Raw genomic sequence first — 22,532 nt, 5'->3', positions numbered from 1 at the left:
AATTGATTCATCTATTATTAGTCGATTAATTGAATGAATAATGTATTTATCACTTATTCTATATATATCATTTTAATGTGTGATTGCTTGAGTAAAATAATTTAATATCATAACCAATTTTACATTTCTTTTTATATTTCAATATTTTCTTATCATGCCTTTTCTTAAAAACACATTATGCACTTCAGGGTGTTTTTCTGCAACGAAAAAACACCTCAGTGTTCGCAGGTAACCTCTGTTCTATGTCATAGCACCCTTTACATGAAATGAAGCATCAGTATTTTTACTCAAATACCAGAATTAAAACTTTAAATGATTATAAACATTGAATTTTCAACGCTCGGGTAACGTGTAGCTAAGATGATTCAATGTCCAGAGTCTTTACACAGAAAACTCGGTCTCTGTCCAAAATACTTGCCTGTGGGAGAGGAAATCCTGGCCTGCGTCCCAAACCACACACTTCTATACTTTGTAAATTAAATGAATGTACACACTTCTAATGATGATGCACTATTTTACCACTATTAAGTGTGGTAGTGTGCTATTTGGGACACAGCCATCCTTGCAACACGTTGACGCGCTGTATGCAAATCAACGCATTTACGTAATTTATGGCGCCCGTTTTTACATCGGCCGCTTCTGCAGCTTTCTCAGCTTGCCCAGAAATGCATGTGTACAGCTTTCCATGAGGGGGATGCTTTATTTACAGCAGTGTATTTATAGTACACTGCTGAGTATATTTATATGTTTTTTAAAGGTGCGTGTGTATATAACAAGAATGCAAAACTCTGCTCTGTTGAAATTTTTTTATTTGTGTTTAAAAAAAAAAAAAAAAAAACTAAACCTAAAACAAAAAAATACTACCACATCGCAAACAGATAAACATGTGTGACACCATTCATTTTCTCCTCAAACAAATGCTCCTGCGCTGCCATAGGGGAGGGGGAGGGCAGCTCTGCTATTCTTCGTTTTAATTCCGATCCTCGAACTGCGACTTGTTCTTCAAGAGGAACGTTGCTAAAAACTCAATCGGATTTGGAGGCCTGTAGGAACAAAAAGAGCACAGAAAGAACAGGATGAGCACAAGATTCAGTGACAAGATTCAATAACAAAAAGTGCTTAAAGTGGAATAGCTTCACTTTCTGAACTACAATCCAAGAGAGGCAGCTTTGGGTGAACAGAATAGCGTAAACAATCACAGAGCTAAGAGAAACACTGGACATTCATTTTCAGCTATTTTTTTAAAGTTCTAAGTTTATGATTGTATTCATTTCTTTTGCTGTATTCCTAAAACGCAGCAATTTTTGGGCGATTAAAGCAGACGATGTTTAACTGCAGTGTATTTATGCCAATTCCATTATTGTTTTCTCATGGCCACAATGCACTGTTTATTAAAAAATACAAAAACGTATTTCCTCATTCATGCAGTAAATCTTCACTTTTGCACATTAAGGGATTTTTTTTAAGGAAATCAAAAGTGGCTCTTCAGATATTTAAATTAAATTGAATCAGGCCCTCAAGCCATATCTCAACATTATATTAGTCAAGTCAAGTCAGATTTATTTGTATAGCTTTTTACAACTGTTGTCGTCACAAAGCAGCTTTACATAATTAGTACTTAATAAAGGACAGAGACAGAGAAGAAAGAAGAAATAACATGAAGGATCAAAGACCCCCGTGAGCAAGCCAATGGCGATGTTTTCTGTATCAACAACTAAACAACTTCTGTATCAACAACTAAACATCAAATCAAATTACAAGCACAATTACAATTACAGTATATTTCAACAATATTTATTTATTGTAATTTTTTATTGTCAATTTTCACTCCGAACTGAGCGATTTATGAATAATACATACTCTAGATAACTGCTCTTTTCTCATTTCAAGTAAAAAAAAAAATGCAATTGAAAAAATGTGCATCTTAAAATAACGAGCTTAATAACTCGTCTCGTAGTCCTGCTTGACATCACTGCTTTTAATAACCGTATTAATAAACGTGAGGCATAATGGTTAATTACAGAGCTGCCGGTGGGAAGAGTAAACATGTACGAGTCCAGTCTTGATTAAAAGCTCCGTTTTTGCTCTACTTTTCTCCTTCTCTGGACATGCTCTCTCACTCGAATCCCAGCGCTCATCATAATGCACAGATCTGATTGGCTGAGAGGCTCCATTTGTGTGATATTTACAATGTGTGTGATTGGTCTGTGAGCTTCCTGGGCTGCTAAACCTGCTAAACCAAACACTCCATCGCAAGTAAATAGCTCTCAATAGTTTATTAGTTACAGGTCCACATCTGGACAGAACAGCATCTGGGTCCTGACCTGGACCGCAGCCCACCTATTAGTGACCTCTGTTTTATTGGGATTCCTCTAAAGGGCAGCTTTATAAGTTTTGCCATCATTATACACAGTGTGGTAGGTATTGCGCAATAGGTAACACCACTACCTGCCAGTGAGCTATTACACCATGTGGGAGACTGGGGTTCAATTCCCGGTCTGGGTGACTATGCTGCGCTACACCAATAAGAGTCCTTGAGTAAGACTCCTAACACTACGCTGGCCTACCTTTGAGTAACCTTGTTGCTAAGTTGCTGTGGATCGGATGCCATTAAATATTGTGATATAATATTTTTACCATATCGCCCAGCTCTCCTTAAGACCATGTGTTTGTAATATGATCTAATTCCCTTATGCTGAAAGTCATGGTTTATGGTACAGGGACTGAACATGATCTACGCTCATCTCTCGGAGCCACGCTGGTGCGATGGAACCTACCGCTCCTTGGCCAGCACGGACAGTCCCTGCAGGAGAATCGGCACCACCGTCTGATCCAAATACGCTCGCGTGGGGAGAGTCTGTAGGGTCTGTAGATCCACTTTCTGTTTGGTGGATTTGTCGGCGTTGGTCTTCTCACTCTCCACTATTCTCTGCAGACAGCATCAACATGACATTTGTTGGAGTTTTGCCAAACCTTTCGCACAACTCTAGGTCACAACTGTTTGAGAATATCCAGTACCTGGATGTTTTCTGTGAGGCCATATTCGGCATGGGGGTTTTCTGCAACCTAGGAATGGAGCAAAACACAGCGTCACACCAGTAACACACACTAGTGCAATAACACAGATTGCTTTGACTGGTTTAGCCTGTAGCACCAACATCAGGTAACTCACAGGAGTGTGTCCTTCCATGCTCTGGTCTGCATCTGTGTGATCTGAAACACACACACACACACACACACACACACACACACACACACAAAGAACTTCGATGAGTTAAGGGGGCAGAATTCTATGGTCCTGTTGGTGCTTATTAATAAGGGTGTACGGATGCAGGTTTGATTCTTTGCAGTTTCTGATCCTTTTAAAGGGCCTCTGGGCTCTAAAGGGCTCCAATTACTTAAGAAAGAAAGCATGTCCTTGTTAAAGACCTTAGTCTAGGAAGAGAGTGTGAGTTACAGTATAAAACTAGACACCCTCGCTCCTTTAAGGGCTCATATAATGGAAATTTTAATATAATTTAATAAGATGCAGGGAAACACAGCATTAAATTAAAAAAATATAATTTTTATTTTAACATAAAAAGAGTTTGAAATACATTTTCATACAAGAGTCAAGAGTTGAATTTTTACAATTTACTTCCTCCGGCTGCATCTATGGAAACTGAGCTGTATGTTACTGTGCCTTTATATTCAGTTCAGCCTACAGCCAGTTTAGCTTGCTTTCACTGCTTTTTTGTATAAAATACAGATGCAGGGCAGCCAATCGGAGCCGACGTCGTTTACATACATCAATCTCAAAAGCGCATAAAAGTCTTCCACTGAGAGTTAAGAGGGGATTCATCTATCTAAAGATATTTAATGCATCAATTTACAAAGACATACCAGACAAAATAATACTCTATATAAATAAATTAACCACATTAATAATTAAAATGCATCAATCTAAAAAGTGCTTACCAGCAGAGCTGGGCAATATGGAAAATGTTTATATCAAGATATTTAAAGAATTACTATTAATATTATTTTTACGATACACAATATTTATCGTAATGGTTCATCATGTAATGAATGAATGAATGAATGAATGTTATTCATGTTACTCATAAAAGCATATTGTGTCCCACAATAACAACATTTATCACGATACATGATAAAATAGTCATATTGCCCAAATCTATTTACTAATAAATAAATAAATAAATAAATAGTACATTGAGAAAACATCACATCCCCCAGTTCCAGATATTGTTTACTCAATTTAACTGAAGGATCCATGAGGGTCCAACTGAGGGTCCAATTGATTAAATTGATGGAAAATATTGTCTCTCTAAATATTATATTTCTACCATGATCCTTTAGTGGCTCCTAATGAATGAGCCTCAAGGAAAAGGCGAGGACATGGGCAGGACATGGGCCGGACATGGGCCGGACATGGGCCCTGTACAGACTTCAGGTCCTGGCTTTTACTAGATTACAGACTGATCATCTAATAACCTGCTTTAGACCCGGGCTTCCCCCCCCTTTAGTCCTGCAGTTCAGCTGGACTGGGTAGAGCTTCACATCTACCTGCTCCACCTGATCCTCTCCATCAGGAGCTGATCACCCACTAACGGGGTAGCTAGCTAGCCAAGTCACGGGCAGGAGGATTGCAGGCCTGGATGCGGGGAAACACAGCATTAAAGCCACAGACTGAACTCGAAACAGGTGGGATGTGCTGCCTGGGTTCAGCAGCTGTCGCTCAGTGGCGGGATTCACAGAGCTACTAGCTACCGCTAGCACTAGCTGCATTAGCTTAGCGGCTAAACACGAAGCTCCCCGGCATCGCTAGCTAGCTAAACCCTCTGGTGATTTTTAAACCCATAACTAACACTGCAGTCCGGTCTAGCAGCAGTTTAGGCGTCTTCAAAGATCACACATCTGACTGAAGCCCCACCAAAGGAAGGAGGACGCGCATCTGGTTGAATAAATAAACCACAAAGAGGAGAGAAAGCGCTCACCGTCCGCCATGTTTGTTGTTGGTTTCTACGCAGTCGCTCCTACGCAGCCGCAGAACGTGGACGAGAATTGGCGTAGTTGGCGTAGTTTGCGTAGTTTGACATTTTTTAACGTACCGTGTTAAACAGGTTTTTTTTATGTAAAAATTAATCACATATACGTTGTTTATTTTTGCAAGGTAGTTAAAATAGCAAATGTAAACTAATTTGTTTATTTGTAATCAGTTAAAAAAACATTTATCACTTACCAGTTTGTATTATTATGCATAATATAATACTTCTTTCCTCCAAATTATCTATTATTAGTATTTTTTTTATTGCACAGTACTGACATAATGTCTTATTAGCATTCATAAGGCGATCATTGCTGGGCATCGATGTCAAAGTATCTGTATCCTTAAAAAAAAAAAAAAATATTAATAATAATTAAAATAAATAAATAAATATATATATATATATATATATATATATATATATATATATATATATATATATATATATATATATATATATAACCAGCTCCACTGCTAATCCATTATTCTCTTCATGATGGTGATTATGAAAAGATTATGATTTTTTTTATATAAATAGAATTTGAAATATTACATAAACGTATACTAAAATGATAACAATAATATAAATAAAAATTTACTTTTTAATTATCTAAAAGCGTTAGTGAGCACAGTCCATTGAGTAGACGTCAGATTTGGGCACAATCCGGAAATAATATTTTTTTAATTATAAATATGATTAATTTATTATAAATACACTAAAATATATACGAATACATTATTATTGCCATATATACATATAATAATACTCTAATAATAATTAACTTAATTATAAAGACAACCTTTAATTATCTAAAAGCGTTAGTGAGCACAGGCCATTGAGTAGACGTCAAATTTGGGCACAATCCGGAAATAATATTTGTTTAATTATAAATATGATGAATTTATTATAAATACACTAAAATATATGCGAATATATTATTAATAATAATAATAATAATTAACTTAATTATAAAGACAACCAGTAGTTTCCGCTTGCGTCACATTACATTCCGATACAGGAGCTGGCGGTGCTTCCGGTGTGTCTCCTCCCAAACAACATTAGAGAGTGGAGTGATCAGGAGTGCTCAGGAGTGCTCAGGAGTGATCAGGAGTGATCGGAGGGTGTTTATTCGGTTTCACAGCGGAGTGACACTTTCCCTTCATTTCGCTCCAGGTATGTTTGTGGAGCTGTGGAGCCGGGTGGATGAACTCTGCGCCCGAAGGAAGAGCGAGGTCCCTCCGCGGCTCCGCTCCTCCATCCTGCCGTGATCCAGTCTCTCCCCTCCGGCAGGGATTGTCTCTCACTGCTCGGCCGCTCTTCTCCTGGATCTACTCGCTCTTCTCCTGGATCTACCCGCTCTTCTCCTGGATCTACCCGCTCCTTTTCGGGATCTATCGGCTGTTCTCCCGGACCATGGCGGCCCGACCCACCGAGCCTGGTGCTGCGGAGCGCGATGCCACAGGTGAACGGATCAGAAACCACCACAAGCAGGCGTTTGAGTACATCACTGTGGGCATCGACGAGGACGAGAAAGGTGCGTTAATAAACCCCCTCAAACCCCTCTGACGGTCTGCAGACCCCCTGAGTCTGGAGGTGTCTGGTAGCTACACCTCTTCCATAGCTCAGCTCCTCCACTGCTGCTTCTGCTTCTTGTAAACAAACAACCAGGAAATGCCACTGGACAGGCCTTAGCAAGGGTCCATCAACCTTCCTCAGTTAACCAGATAACTTAAGCCAGGTGTCAAGCCTGTTCAGTTAACCAGATAACTTAAGCCAGGTGTTAAGCCTGTTCAGTTAACCAGATAACTTAAGCCTGTTCAGTTAACCAGATAACTTAAGCCAGGTGTTAAGCCTGTTTAGTTAACCAGATAACTTAAGCCAGATGTCAAGGCTGTTCAGTTAACCAGATAACTTAAGCCAGGTGTCAAGCCTGTTCAGTTAACCAGATAACTTAAGCCAGGTGTTAAGCCTGTTCAGTTAACCAGATAACTTAAGCCAGGTGTTAAGCCTGTTCAGTTAACCAGATAACTTAAGCCAGGTGTTAAGCCTGTTCAGTTAACCAGATAACTTAACTTAAGCCAGGTGTTAAGCCTGTTCAGTTAACCAGATAACTTAAGCCAGGTGTTAAGCCTGTTCAGTTAACCAGATAACTTAAGCCAGGTGTTAAGCCTGTTCAGTTAACCAGATAACTTAACTTAAGCCAGGTGTTAAGCCTGTTCAGTTAACCAGATAACTTAACTTAAGCCAGGTGTTAAGCCTGTTCAGTTAACCAGATAACTTAAGCCAGATGTCAAGCCTGTTCAGTTAACCAGATAACTTAAGCCAGGCGTTAAGGCTGTTCAGTTAACCAGATAACTTAAGCCAGATGTTAAGCCTGTTCAGTTAACCAGATGGTTAAACCCAATGTTAAACTGGTCCAGTATGAGGATATCATACAGGTGTCTCAGTTAACCAGATAATGTAATCCAGTCTGTCTGAAATGGAGTTTCATTGGTGCTCCTCGGTTAACCGGATAAGCCGGACATCCTGACTGTCAAATCAGGGGATTTTACAATGATTTCTTATTTAACCAGATAACTTAAGCTAGAAGTCATGCTTATCTAGTGTGGAAATTCCCTTAACATGTTTCAGTCGACTAGATAACTTTAATGCCGGGAGTTAGGACTTTCCCATAGGGAAATCCCCCTAACATTTCACACTTAACCAGTTAACCTAAGCAAGAAGTCATGCCTGTCCAGTGGGGAAATTCATCAGATAATGTAAGCCAGAGGTCATTGTGGGAATATTGCAGAGAATTCCCAGTTAGCCGGATGAGCCAAAAGTCAAGCCTGGAGTAACTGTCTCTACCGTTCAGGGAAGGCGGCTTTCTGCTAGATTGTGGAGGAGAATTGCTGTGAGGATCTCATTGCATTCAGTGGCAAGAGCATTAACGAGGCCAGGATGTTGGATAATGAGCACCACCCCACCATGATCATCATCATCATCCCCAACTCATCCCAAAAGTACTGGATAAAGCACTATCCATCCATCCATCCATCCATGCATCCATTACACCCCTCTAGCCCACGTCCACGGCCTTAAGCAACAGGTTCATGATGCTTATCTGCTCCAGAGAGTCCTATTCTATTGGCAGTACTTCTTCTCTACAGGGACTCGACAAGCTGTATGTGTGTGTCTGCCTTTTCAATGGGTGCAACTTAAAGTAGCTAAATGCATTCATTAGAAGGGGTGTCCACAAACATTTGGACACCCCCCTCCAGCTTTACCCATCTCCATTACCTACACTAACTCTGACCCTAGATCAGAGCTGAGAGGAGTGCATAGGGTCCACAAGGGTGGTGGGGGTGGTGCATGTGAGCCAGGGGATCAATAGAGCTGGTTGGTGCTGATGCAGAATGACAGTGATTGTCCTGATCAGCAGTGGAGTGGAAAATGTGGCCCCTCTTTCCCTGGTTAGCGTGGTTAGCTCTGGGTCACAGTGCTGGAAGCGTTTATAGATTTGTCCTAATGTTTGCGGACGCCATTTCTAATAAATGCATTCGTCTGCTTGAGGTTGCGGATCACTATGAGCCTATTGGCACCATGCTGCCAAATATTGCCCGGCGTGGACTAGAGGGGTATAAAGCCCCCCCAGCATTGAGAGCTGTGGAGCAGCACTGATGATGAGACCAAAGAAGTTGGATTTGTGCCAGGAGGAGACCCTTGCTGTCCAAAAGACTTGTAGACTGAGGTGGATAATCGATTTGTAGGTGATGAACCATGCAGATATGGTTGAAAAACATGTACAGTTTGAATGAAGGTGCTGTTTATAGGAGAACTCGTGCCCATGCCCTGCGGAAAAGGAAATTCCAGGACCCAGTGACCTAGAACACAATAATTAGGCTATTGATTGCTCACATAACATCTTACACACTGTCTCCTCATTCCCCAGTGCTGGACTACTTTTAACACACCACAGTCCTGACCTCTGCTCCTCCCTGCACTGGTCGAGAGTGAATCGGCGCTTATCGCGAACACCATCTGGCTCAGGGGAGGGGAAGAGCCGTGTGCTTTGCAAATCTGCGGTTGCTGGACTGGATGAATAGGCCCGTCTCTCTGTTGGTTTGGCAGTATCAGAGATAGTGTGGTGTTGGAAGGGAGCAGTATATGAATTCTGTTTCTGGAGCTCTGTAGTTTGAAGGTTGTGGAGATGGTGGTCAGACTGTGAATCTGATGGCGCTTGAGGCCAAAGAACGTTCTATATACAGAAATTTCAGAAAAGGCTACAGGGTGTGTGGATATCCCAGTGACCACTGCTGGGCAAATCATGAAGAAATACCAGTTATGCTGGCCAGATTACCAGTTATGCTGGCCAGATTACCAGTTATGCTGGCCAATATACAAGTTACATTATAGAAGTTTCCAGTTATGATGATCAGATTACCAGTTAAAACGGCCAGATTATTAATTATACTGGCCAGTTTACCTGTAACATTACACAAGTTACTGGCCTATGCTGACCAGATTACCAGTAACACTGACCAGTTGCTTTATACAACCTGGTGTTTACACTGGCCAGTTCACAAGTTAATTGTCAAAGTTACTGGTCAGACTGGCGGAGTAGCATTAGCCATGTTGGAAGAGCTGCTGTTATTTCCTGCTGACTCCATGCAGTTTTCAAATCTCATAGAGCAGCACTGGGACTCCCCATAGTGTGTGTGTGTGTGTGTGTGTGTGTGTGTGTGTGTGTGTGTGTGTGTGTGTGTGTGTGTGTGTGTGTGTGTGTGTGTGTGTGTGTGTGTGCGCGCTCGCACGCACACCATAAAAGGTTGGCGACATGCATCTACCACAATAAAATCTACCACTGACTGTGTGTGAATGTGGTGTTACAGGACACAAGGAGCAGGCGGTAGAGTGGTACCGCAAGGGCATCACTGAGCTGGAGAGGGGCATCTCCATTCAGGTCACAGGCACTGGTGAGTTGACCTTCCTCACTTGCTCAGTTTCCCCACAGTTTGAACGAGCTCTGTTCACAAGCGTCTTCTGTGATCACACCGCACCACACTGCCTGTAACGCTGACCTGCTTTCTGCTTCAGGGGAGAAATCGGAGAGAGCCAGACGGCTACAGACGAAGATGTCCACTAACCTGACCATGGCCAAAGATCGGTTAGAACTGCTGGGTAAGCTCTTCAGCTGCAGGGGTTGTCTACAAAAGTCCCAAAAATCGCGTTTACACGATATTCCTGAAACCTTACAAAGGGGTCGATGAGTTTCATTTAACCCACATCATAACACCAGCGCCATAATTCATGCGCAGAGGCTCGGCTCGCTTCTTCTTTGTCTTTTCATGGCAAATCAGGAACTTTATGCCATCCTAAACCTCAGAGCCACTGTGAGTCATGGCGTCTTTGTAAATCAGTGATGGAGAGGATTGAGGTTTGACTTGCACACACACACACACACATCCCCTAATTACACAGGGTTGTTGTGTGTGTGTGTATATATATATATATATATATATATATATATATATATATATATATATATATATATATATATATATATATATATATATATTTATATTAGGGTTATATACATACATACATACACACACATGTTTTCTGACTGGGTGGCTCGGGGGGGTTAAGATGTGCTTGATGTCCTCACTCTGTTTGATTTGCTGGGCAAAATGCACTGACGTCCAGAAGGAACAGCTCACGTGCACACACTGATGATTAGCAGCTGTTTTGATGTGTTTGTCCTGGCTGTTCACTTAAAGGAGGAAAAGCACCACAGATCTGAGGTTCCAGCAAGTTCAGTATTGATGCTGTGCTGTTTGAATGGTACAAAAAAAACAAAAAAAAAACAAACACAAACAAACAAATGATGATAAATCATTATTATTATTTATTATTATTATTATCAAAAATTTGTAAAAAAAACAAAAACAAAACAAAACATGTATTCTGGATCATGGATGTAATAATTAGCTGTAATTTCAGTATCAGACTGATAATCATTACATTTTCCGTTTTATCTGAAAATGATCAGCCGGCAAAAAACTGTCTCGCTTTAATATCAGTCATACACTGGTTTACTGTGAGCAGCTGCTGAACATCTGTGTGTGTGCGTGTGTGCGCGTGTGTGTGTGTGTGTGAGAGCTGTTGTTTTTGGTTGACACTGTGTTTCCTGTTCGTTTCGGTTTAATTTTTTCCATATATATATATATACAGTCATGCCCGAAAGTATTCATACCCCTGGCAAAGTTTGACTTAAATTTACTTTTATTTAACCAGAAGTTATATTTTTGCCTTGAAACGACACAGGCATCTCCCAGGAGATAACACGATGATGTAGAAGAGGCATCATTGTGGGAAAAAATATTTCTCAGCTTTTATACACATTTGAACAAAAAGTGGCATGTCCAAAATTATTCATACCCTTCTCAATAATTAATAGAAAAGCCTTTATTGGCTATTACAGCAATCAAACGCTTCCTGTTGCTGACCAGCTTTTTGCATGTCTCCACTGGTATTTTTGCCCATTCATCTTTAGTGATGAGCTCCAACTCTTTGAGGTTCGAGGGTCTCCTTGCCATCACCCTGATCTTTAGCTCCCTCCACAGATTCTCAATTGGATTTAAGTCAGGACTCTGGCTGGGCCACTGCAAAACATTAATGTTTTTGTCTGCTAACCATTTCTTCACCACTTTGGCTGTGTGTTTTGGGTCGTTGTCGTGCTGAAATGTCCACCGGTTCCCAAGGCCAAGTTTCTCTGCAGACTGCCTGATGTTGTTGTTGAGAATCTTGATGTATTGCTCTTTTTCCATGGTGCCATTTACTGCGATCAAGTTCCCTGGCTGAAAAACACCCCCAAAACATTAGGTTCCCACCACCATGTTTGACAGTGGGGATGGTGTTCTTAGGGTTGAAGGCTTCTCCTTTTTTACGCCAAATGGTGCATACTTCATTGTGGCCAAACAATTCAATTTTTGTTTCATCTGACCATAAAACAGAACACCAGAAGTCTTCTTCTTTGTCCAGATGAGCATTTGCAAAGGTCAAGCGGGCTTTTGTGTGCCTTTTCTGGAGAAGTGGTGTCCTCCTTGGCCTGCGTCCGTGGAACCCAGCAGTGTGCAGTGTCCGTTGAACTGTCTGCCTTGAGATGTCGCCACCAGCAGAGTCCAGATTCACCAGGGTGGCCTTGGTGGTGATCCTTGGATTTTTCTTCACCTCTCTCACTATTCTCCTGGCCAGCACAGGTGTCACTTTTGGCTTCCGACCACATCTTCTGAGATTTTCCACAGTGCAGAACTTCTTGTATTTTTTAATAATACTTTGCACTGTAGCCACTGGAACTTGAAAACATTTTGATATGGCTTTATAGCCCTTTCCTGACTTGTGAGCGGCCACAATGCACAGCCGCAGGTCCTTAGTGAGCTCCTTTGTCTTAGCCATGACTGTCCACAAACCAACTGCAGAGAGCTGCTGTTTTTCTCCTGTTGAGTTGATTAAAACAGCTGTTCCCAATGAATCAGGGTAATTAGGATGCTTTAAAACAGCTTGGACTATTTGGAATGGTATAGAACTTTGGATTTTCCCATTTACTGTGACAGTTTTCAAAGGGTATGAATAATTTTGGACATGCCACTTTTTGTTCAAATGTGTATAAAAGCTGAGAAATACTTTTTCCCACAATGATGCCTCTTGTACATCATCGTGTTATCTCCTGGGAGATGCCTGTGTCGTTTCAAGGCAAAAATATAACTTCTGGTTAAATAAAAGTAAATTTAAGTCAAACTTTGCCAGGGGTATGAATACTTTCGGGCATGACTGTATATATATATATTTATTCTTTATTTAATTTTATTTATTTATTTATTTTTATTTGGTGGATTTGGTTTATTTTTACTCTCTCTCTCTCTCTCTCTCTCTCTCTCTCTCTCTCTCTCTCTCTCTCTCTCTCTCTCTCTCTCTCTCGCGCTCTGTATTTCTGTTTGGTTGTGGTGAAGCTAAGCTGCGGCCAGACTCTCAGCGCACTGTTTACACTCACAGCTCTGACCAGCCTCTCTCCAATGGCAGCCTGCGGTCAGGTGGGTGAACGGCAAAGCTGAACCTCAGTGGTCAGCCGCTCACATAAAACCACTAAAGCATTTTAACCTCGGGGGAGGGAGTGGGGGGTGTGGGTTCTTAATGAAACCTTTTATTTACCATTTTATGAAAGTCTCCCAAATAGTTTTACACCAACAATAACAATAAGACATATTTTTACAGCATGTTTTATGCATTAAATGCATAAAAGTCAATGCTCAGACTGTGTGTGTGTGTGTGTGTGTGTGTGTGTGTGTGTGTGTGTGTTGCAGCAAGTGGTGCCGTTCCGAAGAAGAGAGATTTGACTCCAAAAGTGAAACAGCCTCCGAGACCCTCCAGTGCCCCCCAGCGTGTACCCAGCTTCAGTGCACCATCTGCAGGAGCGATCGGCCGAACCGGTCAACAAAACAAAGTAACAACTGAACACCGCTCTCGTGTGTGTGTGTGTGTGTGTGTGTGTGTGTGTGTGTGTGTGTGTGTGTGTGTGTGTGTGTGTGTTTTATTTCAAGAAAAAAAAGACCAAATGATTATTAGGTGGTTTTGGTAATGTGTATATATATATGTGTGTGTGTGTGTGTGTGTGTGTGTGTGTGTCAGGCTGCAGCTGGTCGTAGTGGTGGTGGCAGAGGGAATGTTAAGGCCGCTGGTGCTCCCTCTTCTGCTCCACAGAGGAAAAGAGACATGAAGAACTTTAAAAATGTGGACAGCAGACTGGCCAGCCTCATCCTCAACGAGATCGTGGACAGGTGAGACCGAGACGAGTGGTGCTGTGAGCAAACGGCAAATGCTGAGTCATGGAAAATGGATCACTTTGTGCCTTTCCTCACACGTTTTTTAATAATAACAATATTTAAATAATACATTTTTAGGCTTCAAGTCACTATAAGTGCCTGCAATGCCTAACACTGTGTGTGTATGTGTGTGTGTGTGTGTTGCAGTGGTTCAGAGGTGAAGTTTGAAGACGTAGCGGGACAGGATTTGGCGAAGCAGGCTCTACAGGAGATTGTAATCCTGCCGGCGCTGCGGCCAGAGGTCCGTCCATCTCCACCTGAAATCATTCTTCATTTTTTTTAGAATGCATAATCCAACTTGGCCTGATTAATATGATTAGTATTTAATATTGGTATAACATGGTTCTGATCAGATCACAGTTTTTGAGTTACTGATCTATTTTTTGGGCTCTGTTAGAAGAAAAAAAGGGAAACAAATGTGAGACACTAATTTGTTACGGCTTTGCCTTGTATTAGTGACTTTTATTTTTGACGCTGCCTTTTGGAATTTGTATTAGTGACTTTTATTTTGACAGTCTGTTCGTTTGTGCGGCCTGTTTTTCCATCGCATTAGTGACTTTTATTTTGACAGTCAGTTTTTGTGTTAGTGACTTTTATTTTGACAGTCAGTTTTTGTGTTAGTGACAAGGCATTGACAGGCATTTTTTCGTTCCTATTAGTGACTTATTTTGACACAGCCTGTTTTTGTTAGTGACTTATATTTTGTCAGCCTATCTGTTTTTGTTAGTGACTTATATTTTGACAGCCTGTCTGTTTTTGTATTAGTGACTTTTATTTTTGACACAGCCTGTTTTTTTCGTTCGTATTAGTGACTTTTATTTTGACGTGTCTCACAGCAGCTCTAAGTTCACTGCAGCTCTGCGTGATCGGCTACACCACTAATATTTATCCACCCTAAACGGGCCGCGACCTCCGGCCTCCCACATGACCGGCCTGTAACAGCACAGTTCCCTCGCCGAGCATCGCTTTTCTCTGCCGTCTCATTGGTTTGTTTGTTGGTGTTGTAGCTCTTCACAGGGCTCAGGGCTCCCGCCAGAGGCCTCCTCCTGTTCGGCCCCCCCGGCAACGGCAAGACCATGCTGGTATGAAACCAAAGCACCAATCAAAATCCAGCATTCCTAGAGCTAGTGTTGTTTGATTGGTCAGACAGTCCTGTAGTGCTCATATGTGGGATTGTCATCTTTTTTTAATAGGCGTATCACAACTGTCTTGTGTGTGTGTGTGTGTGTGTGTGTGTGTGTGTGTGTGTGTGTGTGTTTGCTTGTATCCTGTAGGCCAAAGCAGTTGCCATGGAATCCAATGCCACCTTTTTCAACATCAGTGCCGCCAGCCTGACCTCGAAATATGTGAGTAATTAATTTGCCTGTGTCGTTCAGTCGTTCAGTCGACTACCATCACCGAGTGTAGCGTTAGTCCCGCTGGCTGATGTTACACAGTGGCATGCAGAAGTTTGGACACCCCTGGTCACTGCATGCTGCTGTAGACGATGCATTGCTTTAATATTTGTTAAAGATTTGTATTGATGCATACAGCTCCTCCAGGTGATGACCAGAAAAGTGTGTGTGTGTGTGTGTGTGTGTGTGTGTAGGTCGGTGAAGGTGAGAAACTAGTCCGAGCACTGTTTGCTGTTGCTAGGGAGCTACAGCCATCAATCATCTTCATTGGTGAGAACAGAGATATGTCCTATATATGACTGTGTAAATAAACACTGACCCCTCAGAGCCTTTATGTATTACAATGCTCATATTTGTGTGTGTGTGTGTGTGTGTGTGTGGAACACCTTTCATTTGTGTGTGTGTGTGTGTGTGTGTGTGTGTGTGTGTGTGTGTATAGATGAAATAGACAGTCTGCTGTGTGAGAGAAGAGAAGGGGAGCATGATGCCAGCAGGAGACTGAAGACTGAATTCCTCATCCAGTTTGATGGAGTATGATCTTAGCTTTTCTCTCTCGCGCCTTCTGTCTTGCACGCTCTTGCGCTCTCTTACTTACACTCTCTCACTCTTTTGCTCTCACTTTTTTTTTTTTTTTTTTTTTTTTTTTTTGCTCACTCTCGCTCTTTTACCCTCTCTCACACAGTCTCTTCCTTTCTTGCACTTTCTCTTGTTCTCTTTTACTCTCGCATTCTCTCGCAGTGTTCTTGTGCTCTCTTTCTCTCTTTCTCTCTCACTCGCCTTACTTTCTCCCTCACACACTCCTTTCACTCGCTCTCACTCTTCTACCCGCTCTCTCTCTCGCGCGCTTTCACACTCTCATTTTCTCTCTTGCACTAAAAGTCTACTCTTATCATTTCTTGTTCAGCTGGATGTGCACTACATGGCCAAAAGTTTCTGGACACCTGTTTTTACTGTTTCTTCTACATCAAGGGTATTGATAGAGGATTCATCCCCCCTTTACTGCTGTAACAGCCTCTATTTGCGGACGTCGGAACATTGCTGTGAGGATTTGGTTGCGTTCAGGTGCATCATGTTGCAACTAGTCAACACTGATGGTGTTTAGTGTGATTCGTGCTCCCACTCCACTGGATGGAGCTCCATCGCTCCAGAGAACGCAGCTCCACGGCTCCACAGCCCAAACATCTGTGGAGATCATATAGCCGAACTCACCCATTAGAAAATGTGTCCACAAACTTTTGGCCATATAGTGCATGTATGAGTGTGATTTGTCTCTCTGAGACTAAGATGACCGTATGCTTGTAGGTGCAGTCAGGCGGTGATGACCGAGTGTTGGTAATGGGAGCCACTAACAGACCTCAGGAGCTGGACGAGGCCGTGCTGAGGTTAGATTAGATTTATGCTTGTGGCCAGTTTATTAGAAACACCTGCCTGCCTACTGGAGATGGCATGTCAGTATGGGTGGGCATATGGGCACTGGGGCAATATCAGCTGAAATGCTGAATGCAGGGGAGGGGCTTATTATTATTATTATTATTAAATGAAGCTGGCAGTCGGTGTAGAGTCTGATGTCTGTGTTTGTCTGATCTGCAGGCGCTTTGCCAAGCGTATTTACGTGACTTTGCCCACAGAGGAGGTAGGTCAAGCGCTGAGTCTTTCATTCTTTAAGATGTTGGTGTTTGTTGAGATGAGGGTGTTCAGTCTGACTGTGTGAGCTGTGTTTCTCTCAGACTCGCTTGAAGCTGCTGAAGAATCTCCTGGGGAAACATGGGAACCCACTGACCCAGAAAGAGCTGAGTCAGCTAGCCAGGTGAGCGCGCACACACACACACACACACACACACACACACATCTGTCGGTCAATTGACATTCAGTCCACCTACTGTAGTTTATAATGGAGATCCTTCTATTTTTCTATTGTGTGTGTGTGTGTGTGTGTGTGTGTGTGTGTGTGTGTGTGTGTGTGTGTGTGTGTGTGTGTGTGTGTGTGTGTGTGTGTGTGTGTGTGTGTGTGTGTAGGATGACTGATGGTTACTCAGGCAGTGATCTGACCTCCTTGGCTAAAGATGCTGCACTTGGACCCATACGAGGTGAGATTCATGATACTTTCTCTTTATGGAATTTAATTTTTTATACATGGCTTATCATCCAAATCCTGCAGTACTGAACAGGGTTTCTCTACATGGTGGTTTTAGAACATGCCTGAACATGTTTTTACCGTAATTATGTTTTACCTTGGTATTTTGAGATTTTCTGTTTGTTTTTCACTTCTGAAACACATTCTGGATATTAATGCTATTAGAGCTTCATACTGGATATTAATGTTATCAGAGCTTCATACTGGATATGAATGTTATTAGAGCTTCATACTGGATATTAATGTTATCAGAGCTTCATACTGGATATTAATGTTATCAGAGCTTCATACTGGATATTAATGTTATCAGAGCTTCATACTGGATATTAATGTTATTAGAACTTCATACTGGATAATAATGCTATTAGAGCCTCATACTGGATATTAATGTTATTAGAGCTTCATACTGGATATTAATGTTATCAGAGCTTCATACTGGATAATAATGCTATTAGAGCTTCATACTGGATAATAATGCTATTAGAACTTCATACTGGATATTAATGCTATTAGAGCTTCATACTGGATATTAATGCTATTAGACCTTCATACTGGATATTAATGCTATTAGACCTTCATACTGGATATTAATGCTATTAGAGCTTCATACTGGATATTAATGCTAATGTTAAGCAGGACTGACAAATTAGAATTATTTGACTGCAGTATTGGGAAGAGTGATTGTAAATATATGATTTCATTTCTGTTCACAGAGCTGAGACCAGAGCAAGTTAGGAACATGGCTGCAAACGAGGTACAGATTTGATTCTGCTTTCTTCCTTTCAGTTGGTTTTAAATTGGGTTCGTATTTGGAGACACAGTGGAGGAAATACCTTGGTCATGAGTTCCTGCAGCTTTTCGGTGTGGATTTTGAGACCTTCTGGACAATTCATTTCTTTAATAATTATTAATTATTCATCTTAGATCTACATTCTGGATATTTATTTATTATAAGGACTTCATTTCATTAGAACGTTATCCTGAATGTTTATTGTTGAATAAATGAATATATTTATTCTGGACATTATTTTTTTAACCAGGACTTTGTTTTGGTTATTCCTTTTCATTAGAACTTAGTTGTTAATGCTCTTTTTATTACAGCTTCATCCTGAACACAGTTTTGTAGAACTTCCTTCTGGACATTAATTTAGATTTTTCATTTTATTAGAACATCATTCTGGACATTCTACATAGTTAGTAGTATTACTGTTATTTTATATATTTAGTAGAACTTTATTTTGGTTGTTAATTTTATTAGAACTGTGTTTTATTTAACAGTTTATTATATAAACAAATTTGATATGTTTTTGGATAGTTTTACCTAATTTGGGTTATTCATATTATTCAAACCTTTACTCTGGTTATTAATTGTATTAGAAAAGTATCCCGCTCGTCCATGCGGAACAGTTCCAGTGCTTTAATTTTTCTTGTATCTGCACTTAATGGACCCTCTTAGACACACCACAGAATTTCAGTTGGGTCCCATTTGGAGAACACAGTGGTGGAGACTGTTTCTGTGTGGAGACTGATGTGTGTGTTTCTGTGTGGAGACTGATGTGTGTGTTTCTGTGTGGAGACTGATGTGTGTGTTTGAGCTCTGTCTTGCTGGAAAGTCCCCCAAAGCTCAGAGTTTCTGGCAAAAGCAGATGTGCAGCTAAATCTCCAGATATTCAGTGGAATTAATTTCTCTATTCAGTGTTAAATATCTCTGTCTCTCTCTCTCCCTCTGTCTCTCTCTCTGTCTCTGTCTCTCCCTCTGTCTCTCTGTCTCTCTGTCTCTCCCTCTGTCTCTCTGTCTCTCTCTCTGTCTCTCTGTCTCTCTCTCTCTCTCTGTCTCTCTGTCTGTCTGTCTCTCTCTCTCTCTCTCTCTGTCTCTCTCTCTGTCTCTCTCTCTCTCTCTCTCTCTCTCTCTCTCTCTCTGTCTCTTGTTTTCTCTGTCTCTCGTTTTCTCTGTCTCTCTCTCGTTCTCTCACTCTCGTTCGTTCTCTCTCTCACGTTCTCTCTCTCAGATGAGGAATATAGGCGTCTCTGATTTCTTGGATTCTTTGAAGAAAATTAAGAAGAGTGTGAGTCCTCAGACACTGGATCAGTACGTCCGCTGGAACCGGGAGTACGGAGACACGACCGTATGACGCGCTGTGGACCGGAGGAGTTGGGACACTTTTGGAGGAGAACTTGTTTCTACCAAGAAAAGCACTTGGATATTTTTTTAGCTCTCATGAGGAGCCCCTGGTGACCGCTCTGTCTGAGGACACGGTGGTGTCCGGCCGGAACGTCCTGAGCTTGTTTTGGATGCATGAACTGATGTGAATGAATGAAGCGTTGATTCTGCTTGGTTTGGGAACCACTGCAGGAGAGGCTGTTAAAAAGGGGTCCGGTGGTGGAGTCGTCACTGCTGGAACAGATTTGGAGGGGTACGGGTCCAGACCCACTGTGATTATTGTAGAAATGACTTTCTCTGCTCTCTTAAACAATAAAGGTAAGACAGAGGGTTCTTCGAGCGATGCTGTAGAACCCAGGTCATGAAATCTGGACCTACAGGTTCCCGTCCTGGATTTTGTTCTCGCTGGACGTTGAGGGAACAGTTAGTCACAGAACCTGAACCTGATGCATTATGGGAAATGTTCTCAAACTTGCCTCTTGGAGGAACACTTAAGGAGTGATTTTCCAAATCTGCTGCATCTGTCAGGTGGTCGATTATCACCAACCATGGCTTAGTATAGGATGGAGCAACATCCATCATTCCAGTGAACACAGTTCTTCCACTGCTCCACAGCTCAATACTGGGGGGCTTTATACCCCTCTACCCTACGACTGGCGTTAGGCAGCAGCATGGTGCCAATAGGCTCATGATGTTTATCTGCTCCAGGGAGTCCTATTCTATTGGCAGTACTTCTTTTCTACAGGGACTAGACAAGCTGTGTGTCTGCGTGCATTTGCACATCTCTGTCAGCAATGGGTGCAACGTAGTAAAAGTAGCTGAATGCATTTATTAGCAGGTGTCCACAAACATTTGGACATCATATTATTAAAAGAAAAAAGCTCAGTCAGTGTTTCCTACACAGATGCACCTGATAGAGTAGAGATTAGGTGGAGAAATGTTGGAGTACTCCCCCCTCCCCCCCAGCTCAAGCCAAAGTTGCCCCTCCCTGCACCATGACCTCCATCCCACCTCCAGCAGTACCTCCTGTTTGAAGCCCAGTGATTCTGCACTGAGCGAGAGACTGTGCCTTAGCTTCCCCGCGACGTTCCCCAGGTTCCTCCTGTCATCATGAAGCTGTTGATCGTTTGCTAACTCTGCTGATTATGGGACGGGATGTCGGAGTAATTTACCTGGATCTGTATTAAAGCTCGAGTGGTAGAAGCGGTTAGAACTAGAGATGCTGTGACATCATTTGGTCATTTATTTTACTGAATGTCCTCATGCTGGAACCTCTCACACGCCACATCAGTGTAGATTTGTTAGGAGTGCAATAAACTTAAAACCATGTTAGCAGAGATTTCCCTTATTTAACAGAAAAGCCTTTGTAGTTAATAATAATAATAATAATAATAACAATAATAATAATAATCATTTATTATTATCATACATTCATAAAGACCTTTTCATACACCAGCAGGCAGCAGGTGAAAGTGCTTTACAGACAGAAGGTACCATTTCAAAACACACTATTAGCAAAAAGTGTTCTATGTAGTACCGGGAAAAAAATATTTGACTTATCAATAGCAGAATGCTATATAATAATAATAATAATAATAATAATTGTTAATTAATTAAATTTTATTGTTTTGTATAAATTATATAAATATAATTTTTCCCCCCTGCAATATTAATAAATGATACAGGAATTTCCACCAGAACTGCATGATTCAACATGTACGGCTGCACAATATTGGAAAAAGACTGACGTGGCGATATTTTGTATATTTTATATATTTAATATATTAATAAATATATTAAAAGAAAAAAATATACATATATATAATAAAAATATATCTATCTATATCTACATATATATATATATATATAGCAATACTACAAAAATACAGGACTTTCTGCCAGATCATCAATCCAGCAGGTCACAACATTACTAATGTTCTCTAGGAAAATTAAGGATACTGGGTAAATATACTCTGACTCAAGCAAATCAAGCAGCAAAAAAAAATTAAATAAAATTAAAAAATCATGCGGTTTGATTGAATTTGCCTTATGTGACATTGCGAATCCTGTGACGTCACTATCCTGCATCTGCGTGTTGATCTATTGTGCAGCCCTAATATAAAAATCTCTCTGTATATATTTGGCTATATCTGTATATAGCTCAAATCTCTAGTGCGCGCTCCCTGTTTTTCTTCTGATCGTCCACTCCAGCATTTCCTGAGCTGATGGCCTGATGTCTTCACTCCTACCGCTGTGTCGTCTCTAGTTCTGACCCATTCTAAGGTTTGGGTTTGTGCTCACTTCACTCTTCACTTTTCTTCGAGCCTTTAACACATCTCAGGACTCCAGTGTGTGACTGTTTTATACCTGTGGTGTAGAACAGCACTCGTGTGTCTGTGGAGGAGATTAGAGCAAGTTCTGTCTTTTCTAAAACCTCAGTGTTTAAAAAAGAAATCTTACTGATGAATCAACTGATGATCATTTGAACTGGTCTGTGTTTTTCTTTCTTTTTAAAAAATTTTTTTTTTTTTAAATAAAATAGCTTGGTCTGTAACTCCAGGCCTTCTGGTGCTTTCCCTGCTGATGACCAGCAGAGGGCAGCAGACCCACAAGACAAGTAGACAAGTAGACTGGAGGTTACTGTAGTGATGGGTTAAAGAAAGAGTAGTAAAGAAAGCATGGAGTTGTATTTGCCCTCAGGATGTGTGTGTGTGTGTGTGTGTGTGTGTGTGTGTGAACTTTCAAGTGGTTTAATTGAATGCAGGTGTGCTGTGTTGTCTTTAAGACACTGGTTTTGATTTGTATATAATTGGAGTGGAGCTGTAATAAAGACATTGCTCACCGGTTCCCGTTTAGTAGTTTGTTCTACCTGTGTGTGTGTGTGTGTGTGTGTGTGTGTGTGTGTGTGTGTAATAGTTTCAGTATGGTGTGGAG

At 41.2% G+C, this 22,532-nt stretch overlaps 2 protein-coding genes across 3 annotated transcripts; one reads left to right on the top strand and one right to left on the bottom strand.

The window, feature by feature from the left end:
* Positions 1-792: 792 nt before the first annotated feature.
* Positions 793-5,061, bottom strand: dpy30 (dpy-30 histone methyltransferase complex regulatory subunit). The gene is made up of 5 exons (XM_072657327.1): positions 4,998-5,061; positions 3,173-3,213; positions 3,019-3,066; positions 2,778-2,929; positions 793-1,043 (listed from the first exon to the last, which is right to left on the bottom strand). Exons 1-5 carry the CDS (start codon positions 5,005-5,007, stop codon positions 971-973), a joined length of 324 nt encoding a protein of 107 aa, XP_072513428.1. The 5' UTR covers positions 5,008-5,061; the 3' UTR covers positions 793-970.
* A 1,014-nt stretch (positions 5,062-6,075) lies between these two features.
* Positions 6,076-22,444, top strand: spast (spastin). Of its 2 annotated transcripts, XM_072657752.1 has the most exons (17): positions 6,076-6,582; positions 9,920-10,003; positions 10,125-10,208; positions 13,040-13,120; positions 13,391-13,530; positions 13,716-13,864; positions 14,057-14,150; positions 14,917-14,991; positions 15,184-15,255; positions 15,498-15,573; positions 15,743-15,834; positions 16,606-16,685; positions 16,894-16,936; positions 17,031-17,110; positions 17,320-17,390; positions 18,151-18,191; positions 19,447-22,444. In XM_072657752.1, the coding sequence occupies exons 1-17, from the start codon at positions 6,252-6,254 to the stop codon at positions 19,567-19,569; spliced, it is 1,716 nt and encodes a 571-aa protein (XP_072513853.1). In that variant the 5' UTR covers positions 6,076-6,251; the 3' UTR covers positions 19,570-22,444. The 2 variants fall into 2 exon arrangements, with proteins under 2 accessions (XP_072513853.1, XP_072513854.1); XM_072657753.1 differs by lacking the exon at positions 13,040-13,120.
* The last annotated feature ends 88 nt before the right edge of the window (positions 22,445-22,532 follow it).

The sequence above is a fragment of the Salminus brasiliensis genome, chromosome 15, assembly GCF_030463535.1.
Source record: "Salminus brasiliensis chromosome 15, fSalBra1.hap2, whole genome shotgun sequence".
Lineage (NCBI taxonomy): Eukaryota > Metazoa > Chordata > Actinopteri > Characiformes > Bryconidae > Salminus > Salminus brasiliensis.
The sequence above is the reverse complement of the archived record's forward strand: the minus strand, read 5'-3'. Positions and strand labels throughout refer to the sequence as shown.

Coding starts and splice junctions, on each gene's coding strand:
- dpy30 (XM_072657327.1), bottom strand. Junction 2,930..3,018: donor GCCTCACAGAAAACATCCAG/GTACTGGATATT, acceptor TGCTGTCTGCAG/AGAATAGTGGAGAGTGAGAA. Junction 1,044..2,777: donor TCCGTGCTGGCCAAGGAGCG/GTAGGTTCCATC, acceptor TTGTTCCTACAG/GCCTCCAAATCCGATTGAGT.
- spast (XM_072657752.1), top strand. CDS start 6,252: ATGAACTCTGCGCCCGAAGGAAGAGCGAGGTCCCTCCGCGGCTCCGCT. Junction 14,151..14,916: donor TGCCGGCGCTGCGGCCAGAG/GTCCGTCCATCT, acceptor TTGGTGTTGTAG/CTCTTCACAGGGCTCAGGGC. Junction 15,835..16,605: donor TCCTCATCCAGTTTGATGGA/GTATGATCTTAG, acceptor GTATGCTTGTAG/GTGCAGTCAGGCGGTGATGA.